Raw genomic sequence first — 23,855 nt, 5'->3', positions numbered from 1 at the left:
AATTTTATTCAACAGTAGGTAAGGTGAATTTTATTGATTTATGCGTTAAAATATTTTTCCTTGCATTTTTCTGGCTAATTAAATACAAATAAAAAGTGAGGGAAAATCATTTATAATAATTATTGCAATAACTTGAGCAATTATTTTTTATTTACTTGCTTCATAGCTCGGCTATTATGATATTCCGGTTAATATATGCATTTAATCTGTGACGAGTTGCATGATAGCAATATGACAAGCTGAATTACTCGGAAAGGGTTGGGTTTAAGGGAAAATACACAGTTTTTCTACGCCATCTAATTATTTTTTTACAATATTTGATTAAAGGTCTTTAACTTTAAAATCAACAAAAGATTTAAAAAAAAATGTATGTATAACATAATTATTTATATTATTCTATTTGTAAAATTATAAATTAAAAGTGTGCTAAATTTTTGGTTAAAATAATTAATTTTCGTAAAAGAATTCATCAAATAAATTTAACTCTAGGCATTTCCTGCTTGTCTAAATTGAGAGCAGTAAGTCTAATAAAATTATATCAGTTCAATACGGATTTTTTTTTCACTTAAACTTAAATTCAGGAGAGAGCTTTTAAATAAATCTTCTCCTGGTGAATGGTGAATACAAAAATTTTAATTCCTAACTGAACTCAATTTAATGAATTGCCTAGAAGTTCCATCAAGTCACTCTTAAAACAAATTAAATCGACCAAGCATAGATTTCTCTTCCTACCACCCTTGAAAGTATTGACGTAGGGTCGAGTGAAAGGGTTAGCTTACCATCTGTGGTGTGTTCGGGCACGATGAGTCTGCTGATGGAGAAGAGGCCCTTGGCGGGTCGGTGCTCGAAGGAGGGCTTGCTGAGGTCCATGAGGAGACGCCGGGTGGCTCGCGGGCCTCGAGCGGACTGAGAGTGGCGAGCGCGACCCGGCGGCCTCCACGACGGCCCCCGCCCCGGCAGGCTCGATTGGTGCTCGGAGAACACGCCTCCGGTGCCCGCCCCCCGCTAATTAGCACCTCGTTATGGCGCTCCACGCCGTCAATCGCGCCGAGACGACTCGAAATTTAATTTCTCCAGCGGCACTGGACCACAAATTTCTGCCTCCCTGCGTTGTATATTTTACAAAACATATAAACGCGCGGCCGTCAGCACCTGTTGCCTCTCTTTAGGGGTGCAGGTGTGCTTTTATGTTATTTACGAGCCGAAGCGATTTGCATAAAATTCCTCGTGTATTCATTAGTGGCTCTGATTCATGCTGATTGCGCCCCGTGTTTGTTTAATTATGTTGTGTTATTTTTTTATTTGAGGAGACATCAGCGTGACAGCATAATTCCGACCGGGTAAACGTTTAAAATATATTCCTTCTTCGTTATTATTTGATGGTGTGAGAATTACAATTACTTTATGTTAATTTGATTTTTTTACGCCATCAACACTTTTGCCTTACTTAACGATCAGATCATTCCATTCAATACCCATATTGCCAAAGCATACTTGTAACCTATTATACAAAAAATATTGATTAATTTATCATCACTTAAATATTATTTATGATTAAACTGAATTTTTACCCGTCACCAGACAAAAATAAAAGTTTCTTTGAAAAAAATGATACTATATGGTGAAGTGAGAAATCTATTTTATAAACACACCTGAGGCATATAAAAATAATATAATATCGCTCTTTTTTCGGTACAGCGCGGGTTCAAGCGGTGGCCGCGTCTCTTTCGATTTTGAGCGTTTTTTAGCAGACCTCGTCTGATTATTCCTTAATGCTTATATAGCCCCTTTGTGCATTTTTATTTCTCTAACAAAGTTCCCAATATTTTCGTAGAGTAGAATAAATAATACAATATTATTGCGCTGACTGACTAACCATAAGAGTCTGATTCTATATAAGTTATGTATACAAAAGCATATTATATTGGATTAGGAGAGGGCTCTTGTGAAACACTGTGAAATCGGGGAAGAGTTTTCTAAAAAAATTAATTGCCATAAGACCATAGACGAATGAAAAAAGGTAAAATTGTATTTAAAAAATCAGATCTCAGCATGTTTAAAAAAATGCGTCCCTTCCATGCGATTGAATTTTTCTAATCCATATTCCTATAGAATCAGATTCTCAGTCAGTAAGCGCAGTAATGTCGTTGTTTATTCTACTGAAAGAAAAAATTGGGAACTTATTAGAGAAATAAAAATGCAGAAAAGGAGTTATAAGCATTAAGCAAGCAGAGGTCTGCTAAAAAATCAAAAAATCGAAAGAGACGCGGCTGCCGCATTTGAACCCGCGCTGTACCGAAAAAAGAGCAATGCCAATTTTTACCAGTTAATCGTTTTTTTTTATAGCCAACGCTTGTGCGTTCTCCATCTCATCCCTTCAAAAAGTGCATTTTCCCTTTGGTCTCGCGAGTCGCGTCCCAGTGATTCCCTCTGTTCTGTGTTATAAAATATTGATTCCAATGCTTTGAATACTTTTCCTACATTGTGCAAAGATAAAAAGCATTAAGCATTATTTGAAACAAATAATTATGATTTTTCATCCGAGTGGTTTTTTTAGGCTCTGTATAGCTATGGCGATTAGTTATTTACATCACCTCATAAACACGCATTATGAGCTCCAGTCTTCAGTGAGTGTTCAGTAAAGAAAAGCACACTTGCCTACTTTTCTTCTAAATTATTATTAATTTTTTTTTTAATTATTTACGTTTTTGAAGAAAAATTATTATTATTGTAACTTTATTTTGTATAAAGCTATATTAAATCCAATCCATGTCAAGCTCAGAATGGAAAAGACAGAGAAGTAAACCTGACAACATGATTTTCCCAATGAATCACAATGCATGTGAGGAGCGGTTAAAAAACCTTGCTGACGAAAAATTTATTTGTAAATACTAAATATTTGTTAATATTTCTTTCTCATTATTAATTGTGCAGGTTCTGCATAACAAAATTAATTAGTCGAGAAATCAAGAACTCAAAGTTTCGTAATTGTGTCAGCGCGATCAGTTAAAAAGAAGTGTATTAACGCTTGTGAGTTCAAAATTGCTAGAAGAGGAACTTATGAAATATTATTTTCTCAAGAATTAATTTTGCAGTTTTAAAATTTCCTTTTGAATTAAAAACAAAAAACCATTTTAAATAAATTTAAAATAATAAAATGCAGATCAAAAAGTAAGAAACGTTTACTGCTAGAATAAAATGTTGTAATAAATAATATCCAATCTATATAAATTCAAAAGAGAATATCATTGAAACAACTAGAAAAAATGTATGTGTTCGCGCGACTTATTTAACAGAAAATTTTTAAATACTTCAGTTTTGATTAAATTTTGAATGATTGCACGCAATATATTCGATTTACATATTTATCTAATTCTATATATTGGAAATTTTAACTTCAAATAATTAAAATACTCAATAGTCCCCATCATCAATTGTAAATCTGCACTTTACTAAATATTTAGCAAGATTTTATTCTTCAATCAAAAAATATAACACCATCAAATAAAGTTTAATTTTTGTAAGTACAGCGCAAGTGGTAGCAATAAATAATACAAGTAACATCGATATTGCCTTTAATTTTGAATCTAATAAATTTAATGCCCCAAAATATTTATTTTCAGCTGAAGAAACAAGAATTAATAAATAAAATATATATATATTTTGATATCTGTCATCAAAACAGAATGCGTTTATGAATGAACCCATGGCATCTGAAAAGGCTGTAAGGCATTTCATATTTTAACCTTTTTTTAAATTTTTTTTATTATGTTTGTAGTGAATGTGAATTATATAGTCTTTAGCGCCTGATGAGTCCTCAACCCGCGCGACACTCGCTGCTGAGGTGGGGGCCAAGAACTTCTTGGTGGGGGCAACAGGGGCGAGGGGCGTCGCTGCAAAATTACCAACTTGGCAAATTTCGCTTTTCGCTAGTGAGTGTTGTTGTTGCTGTTGTCAAATTTACAATCAGATTGCGGCCGGCGGAACGAAAGTGCCAAGAAATCGGACAGTATGGGGGCGGTTCTGGAGGGGCTGCGATCGCTGGACGCGTACCCAAAGCCGGACGAAGAGCAGAGCGTCAAGACGGTCACCGGGGCCGTCGGTAAAAAGCTTTTATCTTGTGAAGAGCCTTTTCTGAAAAGTTTGTGATTTGCAGTGTCGGTTGTCAGCCACTTGATCATGCTGCTCCTACTTCTGTCCAACTTAAGCGAGTACCTGTCCGCCCCTGAGATGGCCGAGGAGATATTTGTGGACGTATCCCGAGGCTCAAAACTGAACATCAACCTGGACCTCGTTGTTCCTGGAATTTCCTGTCAATGTGAACATTTATTTCCTTATACATTTATGATTTTACATGGACGTGCCAAAAAGATTGGTTTATTTCTGATTTTATTTTATTAAAGTTGCGATTTAATAATATCATAGCAAAATATTAATTATTTCTGGGTTTTTTCAAGTCCTGCTAAAAATTAAATACGTAATTTATAATTAAAACATTATAATATTTAATTTTCAGTTCTCGGTCTCGATGCCGTTGATACATCCGGTGATCAGCATTTACAAATAACACATAATATTTTTAAAAGAAGGCTTGACGCACTAGGCCAACCTATTGAAGAGCCTCAAAAGACAGAATGTAAGTCAAATGAGAGAGAAAAGCTCTAGTTTTAAAAATGAAAATTTCCTTACAGCACTTGGAAGCTCAAAGGCTGACGAATTCAAGGTTCGCAAATAAATTTATTAATTTTGTGCTTGAATTCTTAAAGTTAAAAATATTTTTAGAAAGCCCTTGAAAAACTGGCCGAAAAGAAAGAAGAAGTTGACGAGAAAGGGAAGTGTGGCAGTTGCTACGGTGCTGAAACGGAAGAACTCAAGTAAAAACTTAAAATTATTATAATGCAATTGTTATTCATTTTAATTTCATCTTGCAGGTGTTGCAACACATGCGCTGAGGTCAGGGAGGCTTACCGAAATAAACAATGGTCACTGCCCGAGCCGGAAAATATTGAACAGTGCAAAAAGGAAAACTTTTCTGAGCACTTAAAAAATGCATTTACAGAAGGCTGCCAAATCTATGGCTACCTCGAAGTCAACAGAGTAAGTAGTCTCAAAATGATATATTGATTGATTGTTCGATAAATTCATACTTTTTTTATTAGGCTGGAGGAAGTTTTCATGTGGCTCCAGGACAAAGTTTCTCAATAAATCATGTCCATGGTAAAAAAATTGATTTAATGTATTAAATAGAATAACTATGAATATTTCTAACAGTTCACGACGTCCAGCCATTCTCCTCTTCAAGTTTCAACATGTCACACACCATCCGGCACCTCTCTTTTGGCCAGAGTATAAGAGGAAAGGATGGTCCTCTCGATAATCACAAGGAAATCGCTAGCGAAGGTATTAAATTAATTAAATTTAAATCGCCGTGCACATTCTGTAGGCTTACGCAATTTTCAATTTCATTTCAAACATGCGGGATTACTTTTTCAATTAATAAGTCATTCCTTTTCGGATATCTCAGTCAACCGAGTATGTTTTTAATTCAATTTTTTAAGTTAAATACAACACAATATTTATATCTGGAACATAACATTCTACAAATTACAAAAACCCAACTTTTCGAATCATATTTTCTGGCAAAAGTCTCTCTATCTTCGTTCAACCAAATGCACACACGCTCTTGTCGGTGTTTAACGCATTCAACTCTGCGGCTGGTCAGCATCGGATGCCTGATCCAATAGCCATGAAGGTGCCAAAGGTGCCACCACCCTGCAGCATCACTTTGCCGACGTTATTGATTAGTTCCCGTCCTCTCATTCCGTACCTTTAAAGAGCATAAATTTAGAATGAAAAAAGGGGCCTATCAAAGGGATGAGACTTACCGGAGGGCCGAGAAGCCGCCGAAAATGGCCCCGCTGGCCATTCCCACGCAAAATCCCATTGTGAAGCCCATTTTGATGCGGTCCCAGCAGCTGGGTCCGGATTGGAAAGAACCTGCGGGCATCGGCATCGTGGAAATTCGAAAAAATCACGGCCGGGGTGTCTTTTCTAGACGATAAAGGCTGCCATATTGGAATTTCGGTGTTTAGTTGGTAGCCCTGAAATTTTGCTCCTGTTGGCGGGAGGGAAAAATATTATTTTTGTTCAAGCAGGATTACTTTTTTTCTAAATTGCTTATTACAATCCAGACTTTAGAGAATCTCATAATAAAAAAAAAATACATAAAATAATTACAGTAAAATAAATCAATATAAAACTTCAATGACTGACTGTGTAGTTCAATTTTTTATTTTCCAGGTTCAACAATGTTTCATTACTATATAAAAATTGTGCCCACAACATACAGCAATCTAGATGGCCAAGTTTTCCACACAAACCAGTATTCTGTAACGAAGCACAAAAAGGTTGTCTCGCACAGTATGCTTGAGTCGTCGGGAATGCCAGGCATTTTCTTTAGCTACGAGCTGTCGCCCATGATGGTTCGTTACTCCGAAACCAAAAGGTAAAAATTTTAAGTTTTACATTTTGTTCGTTTTCTTTAATGCTGGTTGGTTTAATAGGTCACTAGGCCACTTTCTTACAAATGTTTGCGCCTCAATTGGTGGCATTTACACTGTGGCGAGCATTGTGGACGCAATCATCTTCCGTCTCAGCCAGAGAGCCACCAAGTTCCAGTTGGGCAGAGTCAACTGATCTGATTTTGTGATCAGGCCCTTTATTTAAAATGGACCTCAATTTTTGTTCAGTCACTTTGTGTTATTGATTGTAAAACGATTTTATTAAACTGCTCTGACGAGAGACCATTATTAATTTTTTTAAATACATGTCATACTAAGTTTGTAGAATTAAATTATCAAATTTCTTTTGACTTAATTTTTGAGAAATAATTTGGTGCATCTGAGTGAGTATAAAGTATAATTGCAAATACGGTAGTACAGTTGAATAATCTTTAGTCAAGATTTTCCAACTTCTCATGATTCATGATATGATATAATAATAATTAATTGTTTTTACTTTTATTAAAATAGAAATTAATTAAGATTTTGTTAAATAAATGACCCAAGTTTATTTTATCCGACGCAATCGATTTTCAAGTATTTATAAACCTATATTTTTTTTTTGTCAGCAAATATAATTTATCTCAATTTATCTAAAATAATAACTTTAAAAAAAATTCACTTCATGGTTTCTTGCCGTATTTATTTGCCCTAGCTCAGGATGGTCAGCTGTGGTTGGCGACACTAGCGCCGCCCCTGTGTTGATTGTTTTCCACCCGAGCTCTGCTCGATCGACGATACTTCCCGTCGAGGAAAACAGGACCCTGATTTGGTGTGTGGGCGGTTGCGTGTACAAAGGGCAATGGTCGTGTTGCCAGGACATCCCTACTGATGGCTGGACTGTTCGACTACAGCAGGGAGGCCGTGCGGGTCAAGGCCAAGGTACAAAACAAAACTTCCACCTTTTCCTCATCTCGACCTTTTTCCAACCACACGTCTCCTTATTTTGCAGAAATGCGACGGCGATGAAGAACCCGAGTGGCGCAAGTTCAGCGTCGACCCTCAGATCACCACCTACGAAGTCCTCAGGTCGATCCTAGCCAAGGCTTTTGAGCTTCGCAGGTTTTACGAACCTTTTGACATCTTTTTCCTGTACGATTTTTACCTTGATATAATCTGCATCTGCAGGGACTTTTCTGTAAGCTACCGAGTAATTGATGACCTAGGACAAGAGACCTTTCTGCCCTTGCTGTCCGACTGGGACCTCGATGCTGCCTTCTTGGGCGCCTGTGACCCTTCCTTAAATTTACAGGTTATTTTGTTATTTCCTTTAAGTTTTGTTTCAATTCTATAATTTTTGTTAACTAAACTGCAATTTAATGTGGCAGCTATATTATTAAATATTTTTGAGGAAAAATAAAATTAAAATTTACCCAACCATAAAAAAAAATGAAATAAAAATGGATTTTACGTCATATTAATTTTTTGGAACTTCCAGGTGGATGTGACTGGAGCTGAAGAAGCATGGGAGCCGGAGGAGCCGCCCGTGTCTGTGATCAAAAGTCTCAAGCCCTTGCTGAAGTTGGGCAAACCAAAAGCAGTGCAGCTGCAGGGTCTTTTCAAGAGCCAGATGGAGCGCACCCTGGGTATGGTGCAACGCGCCCTTAAACCTGAGGACTTGCCGTCGGACTATGACCCCGAACCTCCGGATGAAGCGCCTGTTGATGACACCTGCTTCAGGAGCTTCCTGGACCCTTTGGGGAACTTGGAAGAGCCTCGCGCAATGAGAGCAGCTGTCTTTGCAGCAGGCGTTGACCCCGCGCTTCGAAAGGTTGTCTGGAAGCACCTGCTCAATGTTTACCCTGAGGGTCTCAGCGGCAAGGAGAGAATGGAGTACATGCGACAGCGTCAGCAGCAATACAACACCCTGAAAGAAAACTGGATCAAACTAGCGGTAAAAGTTCTTTATTTATTTATTTATTTTAAAGTCTGTTAAAATAATTTAATTTTTTTAATATAGATCAAATTTTAAGTTATATTCATAAAATATAAAAATCAACAGGAAACTTCAGAGTTGGTGGCTATTACAACCATGGTTCGCAAGGATGTTTTAAGAACTGACCGCCACTTACTATTTTACGCTGGCAATGATGACAATAAAAATGTGGCTGCACTTTTTAATGTGCTCACAACGTATGTTTATCAAAATTTATGTATATTTTTTTTTAATTTCGCCTTTCTCAGATATGCTGTTAACCACCCCTCTGTGAGCTACTGCCAGGGCATGAGTGACCTAGCCTCTCCTCTGCTGTTCACTATGAAAGACGAATCTACAGCCTACGTTTGTTTCTGTGCCCTGATGCGTCGACTGCGCAGCAACTTTTCCTTTGATGGCGCTGCCATGGGTCTTAAGTTCCAGCATCTCTCTATTGCCCTCAGACACTATGACCCTGAATTCTACCTCTACCTCCAGCAACAACAGGTGATAAAAATTGTTTTGCCGTTATCTTACCTCTTAAAATAAATTTAAAATAAAAAATAGGCTGGCGACCTTTTATTTTGCTACCGGTGGCTCCTTTTGGAGCTCAAGCGGGAATTTGCCTTTGACGACGCTCTTCGAATGTTGGAGGTCTTGTGGGCCTCTCTAGAACCTGACTGGCCACCTCTCGAAGGTCTTCAGCTGCAGGAAGCGTCTGTTCGGCCATCAGCCGCGCCCAGTAAACACACGGCCTACACGCGATTGTGCGCCAAGAGAAGACAGCGCGGTCTCCCTTCAAACAAAAGTCTGGACGAGCTGGGCCAACGGGCTCAACTCACAACGGGACGCCGACCCTTCCTCAGTCTAGACGACTCGGACCTAAGCACTGTCGTCGAGTGCACCTCTCCTCGGAAGGTGGTCAGGAATCTAAAGGAGTTCCAGGCCTTGGCGCCAGCCAGTGTCCCTGAGCAAAAGAGCAACGGCAAAGACGAGATTTTTGTCTGGGAAAATCCTCTTCCACCCTCGCCGGCGCAACCTGCCTCTGAAGATGGGCCCTGGTGGGGCGAACAGGTTAATTAAATCTTTAATTTTATGGTGCGATTTTGATGATTAAAACACAAATATAGGCCAATAATTTGAGCAGTCCTCGACCGCTGCCATCTCCGACTAGTCTAGGCGGCGGAAGTCCATTCCTGATCATGCTGTGTGTGACGCTGCTGCGGCAGCACCGTGACCGTATTATGACAGCTCGGATGGACTACAACGAGTTGGCCATGCACCTCGACCGGATGGTGCGCAGACACAATGTCCGCTCGGTCTTGCGAGAGGCCCGGGCTCTCTATCGTGACTACTTGGCCCAGCACGGATGACCGAGTGGTTTGATTCCAACTGTGATATCCAACTAAAAAACCCTTGGTAAAACTTCATTCACTCTCGCGCATCACTTTTTGTTACTTTGTTTGCATTTGATTGCACGAATCTCACTCACTGAATGTGCATTTGTAATCGCCATTCCTCAATAATAAACCAAAGACACCAAAACCTCTTAATAAAGTTGAATTGAATAACAAAGACTTTCTCTTTTGGGATTAGAGATAAAAAAAATTTGACTCACGAAACGTTGTTGTAACAAAATAAAACGTTTAATTCATCATGGCAAATCAACTACATTGAGTGTGCATGGACAAATTTTAATGCCAGTTGACCCGTAGAATAGAAGTGCAAAAAGAAAGATGTTACTGTTGAACAAGACCCAAGCCACGGGCACCTAGTCTCATAACCATCGCCAGGCTGAAAATAGTAAAGCAAAATTTTAGAAAATTTTGGTTTTACAAAGAAATTTAGGAAATGTAAATTTAAAACTATAATTATAATTTTTCCTTTTTTAACTCACACACAAAAAAAGTAGTTTTTTCATGAAGTTTAAATTCTTTTTTAGTTTACATTATTTGTAAAAGAAATTAAGATGCATAATAACCTCAGGGTAGCTACTAATCCTGCAGGCATGAACTTGGCATTCTGGAAGAGAAATCTGTTGCCCATGACTCCCATCAGAATGGAACTAGCGGCCAAGGAGAGATAATAGTTGTTTGGGTTCTGGGAAGTCTGGTACGCTCCAAAGCCCATTACAGAGCCAAACAGCAGGCCGGCTCCCAGAGAAGCGGTGCTTCCGGCCTTGACATAGCCCATGACCCCGCCTGCGGCAATGGTCGCAGCGTAGGCAAAGCTGATGTAGTCGATGGCCATTGCAGTAATCGTAAACAAAAGTAATTTTGAGTGGAACCTGTCTTTCTGGAGAGGAAAGTAGTGGATTGTGGAATTTAATTTGTTTTTATCTGCAGACAAAAGAGCAGCTATATAAATATAAGGAGTGTTCTTAAAGGATTGACCAGCCTAATAAGAACCATAATGAGGTTCTCGGTCCTCGTCAGTCAAAGTTAGCGTAGATTTCAAGTTTGTTATTTCAAAATAAAATGAAGAATTTTTATAGATTCGCGTTTCTATACATATTCAAATTAAAATAAAATCTCCGAATTGTAAATCACAGAAGCAGCAGCTCCGAAATGCACACCTCTTAATTTCAAGTGATTTGAAATTTGGCGGTAAAAAAGCGTGCGATTAAGGAACAACTTTGGGTTCATGAGAACGATGGTGGAAAACAAAGGAAATTCCCGAGTCCCAGCACTGCTTCAGGGCGACGTCTACGAGGCCTTTTTTGTCTGCGCAGTGATTCCACAGGGAGAGATCAGAGGTGCAGTCAGAGTCTTCTGGGGGACCCTTTGCTTGAATGTTGTTCACACACCGACGGCATTTGAACCTGAGAAAGATGAATGAATTTTCTTAGCAATCAATTATAAATTATTTTACTTGTCGTGGGTATCGCTGAGGGTATTTTTCTCTAACTTAAATAGATCTCTGAGTTCTGATAAAGTAAAGTGGGCACACACGTCCTCTTCCTGGTCCACAACCTTTGAACTGAGCGCCTTTTTGTGTGCCTGCCGTTGGAAGATTTTTTCCTCAATAGTTCCAGTCTGCACAAAAATTATGTTAACGACTAAAAAACGTATCAAACTTTTTAAAATACACAAAGCAGCCTGTAAATGTAGCACTGCTTCTTCTGCCCGTCACGCCAAACACGGGCCATGGCCTGATCGTCATTCGCCGGATTCCAGTCAGGGTCGAACATGACCAGTCGATTAGCTCCAATCAAGTTGAGCCCGCATCCTCCTGCCTTGCTGCTCAGCATGAAAATGAAATCTGGACTGGACGGTTCGTTGAAGCGTTGGACAACCTGGAAATTTTTTATATTATTAAGTTAGCTTATCATCTGCTTATCATATTGCGGAAAAAAATACTTTTGCTCTCTTTTTGATGCTCATAGTACCGTCCAGCCGGACGTACGGATACTGTCGAACCCGACACAGTTTTTCAAAGAAGTCCAGAGTCTGCGTGTAGTTAGAAACCAATACGACTTTGTCCTGCGTGGTCGAGCGTACAATGGCAAGCAGTGTGTCCAAAACAGATACTTTTCCAGACAGCTCAGGGAGAACTTTCCTAGAAATAAAAGAAATTTCATGAAATAATCGCGCCTGAAAGTTTTTAGGAAATCACAAACTTGGGGTCATATTTTTCAGGGAAGAGAAGATGAGCCTTTTCAAAACCCTCGGCACGCTCCTGAATCTTTTCCATGACCAGATCAGGATGGTTGCACAATTTCTTGAGACTTGTGATAGACGATAGGGCAGAGAGAGATGAGCCTTTTTTCTTGCCAGTGTCGCCTTCCTCGGCAGCCATAACTGTTCTTCGCACGGCCTCTGATTTGACAAACTGTTCGTAAAGCTCGGCTTGCTGTGGAGCCAGCTTGCAGCAAACCACATGCTCGATCTTCTTAGGCAGGTACTTTGACAGCAGGGCGGCCGTTCTTCTGATCAGACACCTGTAAAAAAATTAAATGAAACAGAAATAATTCTACTTTTAAACAAAAGTACCTGTTGACGACGCCAATGAGTTTAGCAAGGCATTCCCTGCCCTTTTCTTTGTCCTTGTCAGAGGCGGCAGCGTCCTGACCCTTCAAAATGGGAGTCTCGTACATCTTTCGGAATTCTTGCGCCGTTCCGAGAATTCCTGCGTTCACGAAATGGACCAGGCTGAAGTACTCAAGAAGGTCGTTCTGGATGGGGGTGCCAGAGAGAAGGACACGACGCTTCGCTTTGAGACCCATCAGCGACTGGTATGTTTGGTTCTCACAGTTTTTCAGACGGTGGCCTTCATCACAAAGTACCAAACCCACTTCACCTTTATGCAAGACGTAGGCATGGAGTCGGAAGGTCTCATAAGAAATGATGAGAATTGGATTGGCCGGCCGGCGGCCAAAAGTATTCATGAATCCCTCAAGGGAACGGTCAATTTCTTGCTTTGAACCGCCATCAATTGCCAAGGCATTCACTCGGCCTCCGAGCCACTTGCTGATTTCGTTGTACCAGTTCTATAATATATTATAAAAAAATTTTAATTTAAAAATTAATATATAATATTAAAAATAATAATACTTTGACAAGACTGCTTGGGGCAACAACAATGGCTTTATCAATGATGGGTTTAGCGTCTGGACCTTGCCTTAGCAGTGTCCACATAAGAGTGATGCACTGAAGAGTTTTTCCCAAGCCCATTTCGTCGGCCATGATGCAGCCATACGAGTTTTCAATGCACACTCCAGTCACACAATTGTACATAAATTGTACGCCCTAAAAGCACATAGTTTAAATATATAAGGATAATTTCTAAAATAAATAAAAATACTTCTCTTTGATGAGGTCTCAACACTGCTGTCAAAGCTGGGTCGACAACTACATGTACTTGCACTTTGTCCCTAAAAAAATAAATGAATTTGTGGTCACGCTTATCATAATTAAAGAAATTGCTCTTACTGGTCTATTTTTAGTTTTTCATGGGCTGTTATCTCCGGAGGGTAATAAAGAACCAGGGCATTTGGTTCGTCGGGATCATGCAAGGCTCTCCGCATTCCACTCCTCCGGTATCCCAAACATCTTGACCCGTACCCAGGAGTGTAGTTCACCATGGGCACCTTGAAGGGCCGACTCAGGATGGCCTTAATCATCTCCTCCTGCATTTAGTTGATTATTTACATATATTTCATCACAGGATTATAAAAAAAAACATAATTTTAAATTTACATGGAATAATTAGTTTCATATCAATTAATACATATTACGAACATGTTTGGACAAATTCTCCTGAGTTGGAGGTGGAGGAAGAGGCTGCATTGGCTGCAGGGGTTTTCTATTTCGTTTGCCCTTTCCTTCATGTTCAGTCAGCAAGGGTCTTTTGCCCAGTTGACTGGGAGCCAGACTTCGTCTCTGAAATTTAATACATAGACTCATAAATGAAATAGACGAATTGTTTTGTAAGTAAAATACTAACCATGTTTTAAGTTACATAAATTGTTGCCTCGAAATTTACAAGAAGAAACCTCTGCAAGTTAAAGCCATTGCAAAAGAGCGGGCTTCCAAATCCTCAAATCGTCAAATGAAAATGTCCTTACAAAAAATACAGAAGGAACATCTAGATTATACTAAATTAATAATAATACATTATTATTTTTTAGCAATCCCCGCAACATCTGGTCTTTCGCGCCCGTTTTCTGGGATAGCCCACTTTTCCCACTTTTCTAGGAGGTTCTAAAAACCTCTCCCCCTTCAACTCAAAGAGGTTTATTTTTATCCCGAGAAAATATTTGTTGATCAGCAGCGCGCGCTGCGCCATGTAAAAGTGGTTGAACGGGTTAAAGAAAGTTCAATTCGCAGCACAGCATTTTTACGAAATAATGTAGTCGTTTAAAACTATAGAATTTAAATATTTCATGCGATTTTGTGACCTCTGGTGAACATAGACTAGAACTGACTTTATTTTACCATTTTTCACTCGATGAACACTTGTCAAGTGGGTATCCAAAATATTTATATTTTGTTCATGTCAACATTTTAGGAAGTAAAGTTGATTCAAAATAAAAATAAATGTATTTGTAGATCCCCATGGACGCCCTCTTACCGCCCCTGGATCCCGTGAACATCGTGGAACTGACAGCACCACTTGAATTCAACAAAAATCAGGAGAGCATGGGTGCAAGTGGGTCATCCCTCCCTGACAATGAGACCATCAGCAAACCTGTGGGTCCTCAGTTCGAAGCAGAACTACCACCTTCGCTACTCTCCTTGTGTAATGAAGATGCTGTACAGCCACATGCCTGTGAAGAACCTGTCCACCCTGCTGAACAAGTCTTTTCAGCAGAAAAGACCGAAACCGCTGTAACGGTGGAGGAAGGACAACCTTCAGCACCTTTGAAATCTACCATAGGAAATTTAGAACGTCTTATAGTAGAGTGTCTAAGCACTTCTCCAGCAGATGAAAATGAAACTGCTGTCCAAGCACAAGGAAAACGTGAAAACAATCAATCCAAGCAAAATGGTTTCACTCGCCAAGCAACTTGGCAAGAGAATCAGATTGAGAGAGACGCAGATGACAGGATGGCCATCCAGAGTGTGTACATAGACAAGCAGGAACCCTTGATGCCAGTTGAAGTGAACAAAATTCCGGAAGAACAAGAAGTCTTAGAAGTAGAAGGAGATAGTGATCTTGAAACGGTTGGATTTTGCAAGGAATTCTTTTTTAAATTCGCCCACTAATTTGAATTTCTATTCACAGACGGAGCCAGTCATTAAAGAGTGCAGGGTCGTGGTTGATAGGAGAGTGGTATGTGTTAAAATTATATGTACAATTTTTTTGTGCGGTCCCATTTTGTACGAATGAATGAAAAATCCACGCTCAAAAAATTGATTTGGTGGTTTTCTAAGTAAATATTATTTATTATTATTGTAGATTTTTATTATTTTGATTTTATAATCAAGCTTAATTTCTAAGAATAAAATCTTCTATTTTGTTAGAAAATTATTTCTTAAAATTTCCCTATCGTAGATTTTTTATTTCTATTTTTAAATCATTGTTTTCCCACTTTATAAACAGAGTTGTATTTCTTTGGCTCTTTTATTTATATTTTAAATTTTTTTCATTGGCACTTAAATTTGCTTACTTAGCATTATCATTTTAAATGTCAGCAAATAAATGCCTTTCCACCTCGTAAGCAAGTAATTTTGCTTCTTCTAACTTTACTCCACGTTACACATCCTTGAATTATGGGTTCCTTTTGTAGTAAATTTTTGGCACATAACAAAGAATTATAAATCCTCAACATCACTGAAACTTACTCCTGTTCATTTATTGTCTTGCCACTGCAATGTTATTGGGGCGCTAGTTATTTTTGTTTACGTCAGACAAGTAGTTGCAATCAGTTAAGTATACCGAGGAGAGGTCTAGAGCAAGTCAACATCTCGTAAATTTACCCAACAAATTGTGTTGAATGCTTTCGAAAATACCAGATTGTTCGTCTTTTTAATTCAATTGTGATTCTTGTTTTAGGTTGCCAGGTATTTCTACAACATGAAGAAGAGGAAAAGGCGGCAGCTGGAGCGTGAAATGGCCCAACAGGAAGAATCGAATGACGTACCCACGGACTCATCGTCAGGAGCAGATAGTCGATCTCGTCGGGAGAGCACCCTGATGCAGGAGAAGAGCGCCCGCTCCGTCATTCTGACCCGGGTAAAATGCAAGGAGTGTCAAGACAGCTTCCTGGGTTCGCAGAATCTTCGTAATCACTTTCGAGTGAAGCACTTGGATAACGAAGATGAAGAAATCTCCGAGTGCGGCCGCGTCGTACAATTCCAGTATTGTCCCCTGTGTAGTCATCGGTATCGAATGAAAGGAGATTTTGTTCGACACATGTTCATGCAGCACAAGATTGGCAGGCAATTGTTTGAAAAAGTTGATTCCTACAACAGAGAGATGGTGGCCGAAGAAGTTGCCAAACGACTGCAGAAACAGATTTCCAAAGAAGAAGCCAGTGCCTTGAAAAAGGTCGAAGTGGAAATCGCTTCTATAAGGAGGACGGAACGCAAAGCGACGACTATCTTGCCGGTGGTTGAAAAGGTTATATTTGACTGCCAACACTGCCCCAAAAAATTTGATATTAGAGGCAGTCTCTCCAGGCACATGACCTATGCCCACCCAGAACTACGAGACGAGTATTTGAGGAATATTATTATGCAGGCACAGGCTCCTGTGCCAAAGAAGCCCATGGCAGGGCCAAAATCGGCGCCTTTCCGTCAGAAAGTGGTTCCCATGGCCAGCGCGATCAAGGCTCCTCCACCACCTACCCCACCTGTTGCCAATTTCTTCAGTTGCGAGTGGTGCCGCGACCGCCTGAAGACAACCAAGCAACTCAACACCCATCTTAGGTCCAAACATAGCATGCCGGAAAACATGAGCCCTGATGGCTGCAACTTGCCAGAATTTTTCACAGCCCTAGAGCTACACTTTTATGTGGTTGAACAGGAGGAGAACTGCTATGAGTGCGTTAGCTGCAAGGAGACGTTTGCTGAGAAAGTCGGACTTCTTGAGCATTTTTCTGGTGAGTTTACTTTTAAATTTCTGCAACGTGTAAAATCAAAGCAACTAAATTTGTAATACCTTTAAGAAATGATATGAAATTTAATTCATCTCTTTAATTCCAATGTTACAGGTGAGCACTTGAAGAGCAAAGTGGAAGGGATGCAAATAAAGCTGGAGTGCGGCGTCTGCAACCATAAGGATAGTGACGTGCGAAACCTGCATGATCACATGTGGAACGAGCACGCCAACCAGAAACTTGAGGAGATTGTAATGCGCGTGGCTGAGGTTCGCAAAAATCACCGTTGCGGGGATGAATGCGCCCTGTTGTGGAAGAAGCCTGTTGTGTCTGTGGTGGCGGCTCCTCGAGCGATGGAGGCCAAAAAGAGGCCTTCGTCGGAGGTGGTCGCACACCCAAGGCCGGAGAAATCCCGTCGCCAAGACTTTTCCCCTGTAACGCCACAGCAGCGCCAGTTTGACCCAAGCATGGCTGACGACGATGAGGATCTGCGGCGGATGGAAGAATTGGAGGAGCAGGAGCTGCTGAAGCAACAGCAGTTGTCCGATAAGCGTCGGGAGGCGTACAACAAGTACAGGAATAAGTTGAGTTCAGCAAAGCAGAGGAAAAGGGAAATAAACCAGAAGTACAAGGCAAAAAAAGCGCAAATTAGAGCAGCGGCAGCAGCACAGGCACAAAATGTTGCCAAGGTTCAGTCCAAAGTCGTTCAATACGAGAACAAAACGCTCGCAAACAAAGATGTCTTCAGGGTGAAACGCTGCTTATTGTGCCAGGTGCCTTGTGAAGATGTGGAAAAGCACATGGAAGAAGTTCACATGTCCTCCACTGCCAACATTAAGAAGTAATATTTGTTATTTCTTTTCTATGTTGCAATTTTTTTTAACTAATCACAAAATTTCTTACAGAAGTATTGAGGCAAGGGTTAAAACTCCAATCAAAGTGCCACCCCAGCCAGTCCGGAAGCCAAATAACTCAAAACCTATGCCACTGAGCAAAAAGAGTGCCACTCAATCTACGACAAGTCTGGTTCGTTGCAAAAAATGCAACATCTCATTCCCAGACATTGTCGCCCTGATGAACCACAGAATAAATTGCATGTTCAGGTCACCAACCTTTGCCACCAGCACCTCCAGTTCCACGAGCACTCACCCTCCTTCAGTCGCAACTCCTGAATCTTCTAAAAAGACACAACAAGCAGGCGCCCAATTTGTTCTAATGGAGGACGCTGTGGGTCCGTCATCCTTTAAGTGTCAGTCGTGCAGGAAAAATTTCACTTCAGTTGGGGAGTGGCAGGCACACATTCAGGAGAAGCACTTGGACGAAGTCATGTGCGAATTGTGCAACATGCCCTTCAAAGACGAACTCACCCTTGGAAAGCACATAAACCGCCAGCATGGGGTCAGCTACCCTTGTGTGGCGTGTGGCAATCAATTCTCAAATAAGAAGCTCTTTATCCAGCATGTATTTCAGGCGCACAGGGTAATTATTAATTATAAAGTAATAAATAAGCACATTTTTTTTTTTTTTAATATTTTCAGCTTAACAAACAGCTATTTGCCAAAATTTCACTGCTGAACTTGGACCAGATCGCCAAAATTTTTGAATCTCAAGGCTTCACTGCGTCTGAAAGGTTTGTCCTTAAAAAGCTCCTTTATTCGGTAATAGACTTGACCAATGCTTAACTAGATCAAATGAACCAGAGGTGAACCTAAATTTGTTGGAACCTGAAATCAAGTTGGAATCCCCAGACATGCCAGTTGTGTACCAATGTGAACTATGTGACGCCTGCTACTCGACTCCGCAGGAGATCAGATACCACATGAGTAACGTTCACTAATCAAGCCATCTCTAGCAAATGCCTTAATTATATATTTTGCACTTTTATTTACTGCATTTTCTGTTAGGTTGGCATTTAACAGGAAGATAACGTTTTGCCAATTTATTTTTATTTCTGGAATTGTGTAGTCAATGTATTATTTGATGAAACAAAATATTGATCATAAATAAATTTAGTAAACACAAGAATTTAATATACCAATTTAAAAAACCCTATTTGATCAGATTTCAAGAGTCTTTGTTAAGAGAAACAGTCGTAAATTTCTAGGTATAAATTGTTAAAGGTGATCAATAGATGGCAAAGGTTTGGATTTTCATTTGGAGTGACTTCTCTCACTGGGGCTTCAAGTGCATGGTTTTATTTTGCTTAGCTGGCTGGGGGGCCTTCTCATTAAAGTTAAAAAATTCAATGATAACAAAATAAGGAACATGGTACAATCTCCAAAAATATCTAAATTTTATTTTTATATTGCAACCCATTACTTAAATTTTTTTTACAAATAAGTAAAATAATGGAATGGCACTTTGATTTGTTCATTGGTTTCAATAATCAACTTCCACCTGTTTGGATTCGGCTAAGTAATTCTTTGCACTTTTCGCCATTTGGCCCTGCAGCCCTAGTACTCAAATATTGAAGGGTATTTGCCTGCAAAATACAATATCAGCATAAATGATCTAAAAATTCAAAATGCACTCACAACTGAGCTTGGATCTTGTTTTTTGTGCCTGTGACTCAGATCCCAGAGCTTCCCTGCATACTTTAAAGAAATCGGTTCTCTCAAGTCAGTGAATGTAATTATCCTATTTAAAAGCGCTAATGAGAGACTAGCCTGAAAATTTTTTTAAACAATATATTTAAAAATACATGATCTAGAAAAAAATCAATAGTAAAAAGACAATTACTTGTTTGTCTAGATTTCCATTTTCGTCGTAAATGCGCAATTGAGAGAAAATTTCTTCAACCACGACACCGCATATTCTGTTGATTTCCGATACAAACTTTGGATCAGAACCATAGAGAGCATCATTTGAAGCAACTAAACAAACAGACATTAAAACCAAAATCAAAATAGCTTTTAACAATAACCCTTTTCAATATGGTAAGGATAAGATTCTTGCGTGGCTGCAGCCAACAAACTTAATACTTGAAGGTAGAGATTCATTTTGGAAGCTGGATTTTCCCACTCGTAGTGCTGGATACAATTTAACAACCCTCTGGTAATATAAAGAACACCTTGCTCTGGCGGATCCTTTGGCACAAGTCAATTTAAATAAAGGCTTTTCATAATTTGAGAGTTAATCTTACTGGCACTATAAGCAGAGTTGACATGAAATTCGACATGTAAGACACAAGAAAGAAATCTGAGCTCTTTTGTTTTCCATCCTCTTCAATTGTCTTAGGAAATTCTAATATCAAGTTCAGGGCAGCTTTGAAGCAAGCGTCGGCTGTAAATATGAAATTTAATAAATAAAAAATTCACTTTATATTTAAATTACCTTGGCCCAAGCACTGATTGGATAACGCCACTTGTCCAGACAACAAGTATAATTCTAGACGAAATATCACACTGAAGATGGAAGGCACAGTAATGAAGCAGTAAGCTGCACAGGCCCTGACGAAAGAAGCAGTCTTCCTGGTATGGTGACCTCCGACAATTTTCTTCGTTTTTACAGCAAGGTGGTTCACACACTGTAATAATGAATGTGTTAATTGACATATGAAGCTAGTCCGTGATTTGTGCAACTCTCACTTGAACAAGCTGGACATGAATGTAATCCAAATTTGTAAATGCCGCCCTAGCATCAACATAAAAATTGAGCTGCAACTCAAAATCTCGACCAAAATCAACTGATTTAACAAAGCCACAAATCAATTGAGCAATTTGCCGTTTCTCGTCGTCCACTGTAAGGGCACTGTGAATTGGAACAAAATTTAAAGATTTGAATTCAGTTTACAAATATAAATTACTTCACAGAGTCATGAAGAACTCGGCACAGAAACATGACACTATTTATTACAACAGGGTCTCGAACCGAGTCTTGCTTCTGCCTACAGTAGGCTTCCATGATAGATTTGCAAACTTCAACTTTGATTGTTTCTTTGTGGAACATGTCAATGAAGGTTAAAAATTTATCCTGCAAACTTGTGTTAAGTCTTATTTTTTAACAGAGGTGAACGTTTTACCATTCCAAATAAAATTTCAGGATCGTGAGTGTTTCTCAGCAAAATTGTCACTACTGACTGCATTTGGAGGTAGTGGTTTTCAAAAGCTCTGTTAGGGGTTAAGTGACGGATCATGTCATGGAGGATTGCATTTACTTCGGCTTTCTGAAAAATTTAAACGGAAAAATAATTTTAATAATATAAGGGCTGTAAAAATTTGTTAAACTTCCTTACTCCAAAATATTTTACGGCAAACTCTATCCACACTTCTGCACAAGCTGCGTAGTGGCTGACGTCAGACAGCCGACTGACAATTTTCCAAACTGGGTTCAAAAGTGGAAGATGTTGTTCTCTAGGGGGCTCGGCTGCTACGACACAGAGGCCCAGTGTGCGAAATAAAATGTACTGAGGAAATCCTAAAATTCATTTGATGTCATTTCAAACTTTGGAACAATGGACAATTATGAACATTTACCATCATCATCACAGCCAGTTATCAAATCAACAAACTGGGTTGCTCTGGCTGCTATGTACACAGCCTTGAAAGCAACCATCACTGAATTGAGCACCAAACCACTAAAATTCAACATTAGGAAAATATATTTTAGAGATAATATAAGAATTAACCTTTTAACATTTAGATTCTTGCAAATATTCAAAACATCAAGAAGCTGCTCCTCTGTCCCTGGGTTAGCAGCAAGTCGCAGGATCCAGTCCAGGGCAGGTGTGTAAAGGGTCAAATAGCTACCCATGTCCACCTTTTGTCTCAACAGCTCAGCTCGAACACTTCGGCAATATAGCTGTAAAAGTTGCGATTAGAATTCAGTTCACTTAAATATGCCTAAAAATTAGTACTTGTTTGTGGGAAGCCAGGAAATCATACAGGTTTTCATGAATGTAAGCCCTGTCTCTGGTGATGGACAAACCCACTCGGCATAGATAGCACCTTGCATAAACAGCAACTAAGGGGTCACCGATGCCACGGATCATTGCGGTGAGGCGCAAAAGTGCTTGAGTAAATTCACTGGAATCAGTTTACTTCATTATTATCATCCTTAAAAAAAGTGAAAATAGAAAAGTCTAAAGGAGGCATCAACAGTAATTATTTTTCTTTGAAAGTTGTCTTAGCAATGATTTTCTTGTAAATAATAATAAACCTAGAAATATTTTATTTTTACCTAGAGGTGAGAAAGCTGTAGGATCTGAGGATGGCAATTTCAACATAAAATCTTGGCACCAATTCCCTGATTGAGGCAATTTTATAAAACCAATTTCGACAGGTCTCTTTTGCAGCTTCTGGAACCATGTCAGGTGTGAAGTCAACTGGAAGTCGCCCACGCCTGTTTACAAAATAAATATTGGCTTCCCCACAATAATTTAATATTCAAACTTACGTTTTGTTTCCTTCAGCTTTGGAACGTAGCCGCTCATGCACCAATTGACCGAAAATATCTAGAATATCGGTGACTAGCACAAATTTGCTGGGATAAAATTGGATTACGTTTGTGTCTGCCAGCAACTTTGAGCACTAGAATAAAAGTATAATTAAAAAGTTATTTGGTTGGTTTTTGAAAAATCTTCCATACCTGAATAGCGATTTTGAGAGCTTTGACCCTCTGATCGGAATTCCATGCTTGTTTTAACTCAGCATTCAGTTGTTCAATTCTGGCTGTATACTCGCCCTGTGTCAGATCCCCCTCTTCGCAAACAGTTCCCTCCTCAAATTCATCTAACTGTTCCAAACGGTTTTTCACTTTCTCAATCGTTGCATTTTGAGGTGGAGCAACAGCTTGAGGTCTTGCAATCACTGTAAAATTAAGTTAATTAATTTAATAATCATGAATCGTCAATGTCTACCTTTGTCCCCTCCTGACAAAAAGCTTGTCATGATGGACAATTTTTCAGAGGTGGTAAACCTTGACAAAATAGCTGATTTCCTTGCCGTCCACTCTTCCTGAGATACTTCCTCATCGAGGTTTTCCAAGTTTTTTCTTTTAGTCTCAGAATGATCCCACTTGAATTGTAAAATAACAAAATCAGGATTGTACTCATATTACATAATTTGCCTTCAAACTCACAGATATATCTTCAGCTGCCATTTTTGAAAGAGGATCCTGCTCCTCTTTGGCAAATTGGCTAAGAGGATCCATTCCATCTAGAGCTGCTCCGAGAGGATCAGCTAAAACTGCAGTTACACTCCTGCGGGGTTGGGCATTTCCTGGTGAAGACAAATTTGTGCTACTGTTTTTTCTTATGGATTTACTTTCTGTCACCTTTGAAAAAATTTAAAAAAAAAATCTTTAATTATGATAATGATAGTTGAAATTAATTAATACCGGTCCTATGAGAGGTCTCAATGGATGTTCAGTCACACCTTCAAGATGACTTCTGAAGAACTTCTTTTCCAGCTGAAAATCTCTTTTCCTTGGCACCCTACAATACATAATTAATTTCATGGTATACATATATTAATAAAAATAAATGAAAAGCCAATACGGTTCATTGCTTATTAATAATATTTTGACATCCACCACATCAAAACATTGTACATAATTTATGTAATCTTACCACTCGAAAGAGCTTGACTTGGACATTTTTCTCCAAGCTTGAAGATCAGATTTTCACTGAAAATCTTTTTGCTGACGATTCCGACTCAACAAAGTTTAAATGCTTATTAACACAGGCATCTTCTGGGCTCCTTGGCGTTTATACTTTTTATGTTACAATAGTTAACAACTGAGAAAGTGAGAAAGATTGTGTCAAACTCGATGGTGAACAGATAGGAAGTACATAATTATTTAGTTACAAAAAAGTAAATAGCTACGCCCACAAAATCTC

The 23,855-nt window shown here is 39.2% G+C and overlaps 8 protein-coding genes across 11 annotated transcripts in view; 3 read left to right on the top strand and 5 right to left on the bottom strand.

Moving 5' to 3' along the window:
* Positions 1–896, bottom strand: part of LOC132200044 (homeobox protein aristaless-like) — a 32,623-nt gene extending 31,727 nt beyond the window's left edge. For all 3 annotated transcript variants that reach the window (XM_059625219.1, XM_059625217.1, XM_059625218.1), the window contains exon 1: positions 780–896. In XM_059625219.1, coding sequence (XP_059481202.1) covers positions 780–870 — 91 coding nt within the window. In that variant the 5' untranslated portion in view covers positions 871–896. The remainder of the gene's footprint in view (positions 1–779) is intronic.
* Positions 897–3,916: 3,020 nt separating this feature from the next.
* On the top strand, positions 3,917–6,803 carry LOC132199755 (endoplasmic reticulum-Golgi intermediate compartment protein 3). Its single transcript, XM_059624712.1, has 10 exons — positions 3,917–4,102; positions 4,157–4,318; positions 4,517–4,636; positions 4,692–4,723; positions 4,783–4,874; positions 4,932–5,097; positions 5,160–5,217; positions 5,272–5,400; positions 6,301–6,505; positions 6,564–6,803. Exons 1-10 carry the CDS (start codon positions 4,012–4,014, stop codon positions 6,694–6,696), a joined length of 1,188 nt encoding a protein of 395 aa, XP_059480695.1. The 5' UTR covers positions 3,917–4,011; the 3' UTR covers positions 6,697–6,803.
* On the bottom strand, positions 5,509–6,079 carry LOC132199756 (reactive oxygen species modulator 1). The gene is made up of 2 exons (XM_059624713.1): positions 5,886–6,079; positions 5,509–5,827 (listed from the first exon to the last, which is right to left on the bottom strand). Exons 1-2 carry the CDS (start codon positions 6,011–6,013, stop codon positions 5,719–5,721), a joined length of 237 nt encoding a protein of 78 aa, XP_059480696.1. The 5' UTR covers positions 6,014–6,079; the 3' UTR covers positions 5,509–5,718.
* A 585-nt stretch (positions 6,804–7,388) lies between the features above and the next one.
* Positions 7,389–10,159, top strand: LOC132201473 (TBC1 domain family member 25). The gene is made up of 8 exons (XM_059627655.1): positions 7,389–7,442; positions 7,513–7,622; positions 7,689–7,812; positions 7,999–8,454; positions 8,563–8,693; positions 8,745–8,982; positions 9,043–9,549; positions 9,606–10,159. The coding sequence occupies exons 1-8, from the start codon at positions 7,392–7,394 to the stop codon at positions 9,846–9,848; spliced, it is 1,860 nt and encodes a 619-aa protein (XP_059483638.1). The 5' UTR covers positions 7,389–7,391; the 3' UTR covers positions 9,849–10,159.
* On the bottom strand, positions 10,099–10,725 carry LOC132201474 (transmembrane protein 14C). The gene is made up of 2 exons (XM_059627657.1): positions 10,457–10,725; positions 10,099–10,269 (listed from the first exon to the last, which is right to left on the bottom strand). The coding sequence occupies exons 1-2, from the start codon at positions 10,723–10,725 to the stop codon at positions 10,215–10,217; spliced, it is 324 nt and encodes a 107-aa protein (XP_059483640.1). The 3' UTR covers positions 10,099–10,214.
* Positions 10,726–11,080: 355 nt separating this feature from the next.
* On the bottom strand, positions 11,081–14,160 carry LOC132201469 (DNA repair and recombination protein RAD54-like). Of its 2 annotated transcripts, XM_059627651.1 has the most exons (12): positions 14,090–14,155; positions 13,921–14,036; positions 13,716–13,856; positions 13,407–13,603; positions 13,279–13,348; positions 13,029–13,223; positions 12,468–12,964; positions 12,095–12,415; positions 11,835–12,033; positions 11,564–11,770; positions 11,347–11,510; positions 11,081–11,296 (listed from the first exon to the last, which is right to left on the bottom strand). In XM_059627651.1, the coding sequence occupies exons 2-12, from the start codon at positions 13,921–13,923 to the stop codon at positions 11,098–11,100; spliced, it is 2,193 nt and encodes a 730-aa protein (XP_059483634.1). In that variant the 5' UTR covers positions 13,924–14,036; positions 14,090–14,155; the 3' UTR covers positions 11,081–11,097. The 2 variants fall into 2 exon arrangements, with proteins under 2 accessions (XP_059483634.1, XP_059483633.1); XM_059627650.1 differs by having other exon boundaries at positions 13,921–14,160.
* Positions 14,161–14,229: 69 nt separating this feature from the next.
* Positions 14,230–19,042, top strand: LOC132201467 (uncharacterized). Its single transcript, XM_059627647.1, has 8 exons — positions 14,230–14,439; positions 14,526–15,140; positions 15,202–15,249; positions 15,973–17,020; positions 17,132–17,858; positions 17,923–18,496; positions 18,556–18,647; positions 18,704–19,042. Exons 1-8 carry the CDS (start codon positions 14,425–14,427, stop codon positions 18,852–18,854), a joined length of 3,270 nt encoding a protein of 1,089 aa, XP_059483630.1. The 5' UTR covers positions 14,230–14,424; the 3' UTR covers positions 18,855–19,042.
* Positions 19,043–19,288: 246 nt separating this feature from the next.
* On the bottom strand, positions 19,289–23,806 carry LOC132201468 (VPS35 endosomal protein-sorting factor-like). Its single transcript, XM_059627649.1, has 20 exons — positions 23,586–23,806; positions 23,354–23,450; positions 23,096–23,290; positions 22,875–23,031; positions 22,604–22,824; positions 22,412–22,545; positions 22,196–22,357; positions 21,873–22,041; positions 21,645–21,817; positions 21,493–21,593; positions 21,252–21,433; positions 21,039–21,182; positions 20,823–20,989; positions 20,605–20,767; positions 20,351–20,543; positions 20,160–20,299; positions 19,941–20,103; positions 19,757–19,890; positions 19,552–19,683; positions 19,289–19,499 (listed from the first exon to the last, which is right to left on the bottom strand). The coding sequence occupies exons 1-20, from the start codon at positions 23,609–23,611 to the stop codon at positions 19,404–19,406; spliced, it is 2,949 nt and encodes a 982-aa protein (XP_059483632.1). The 5' UTR covers positions 23,612–23,806; the 3' UTR covers positions 19,289–19,403.
* Between the last annotated feature and the right edge of the window lie 49 nt (positions 23,807–23,855).

The sequence above is a fragment of the Neocloeon triangulifer genome, unplaced genomic scaffold (genome assembly GCF_031216515.1).
Source record: "Neocloeon triangulifer isolate White Clay Creek 2 clone unplaced genomic scaffold, ASM3121651v1 ptg000014l, whole genome shotgun sequence".
Lineage (NCBI taxonomy): Eukaryota > Metazoa > Arthropoda > Insecta > Ephemeroptera > Baetidae > Neocloeon > Neocloeon triangulifer.
The sequence above is the reverse complement of the archived record's forward strand: the minus strand, read 5'-3'. Positions and strand labels throughout refer to the sequence as shown.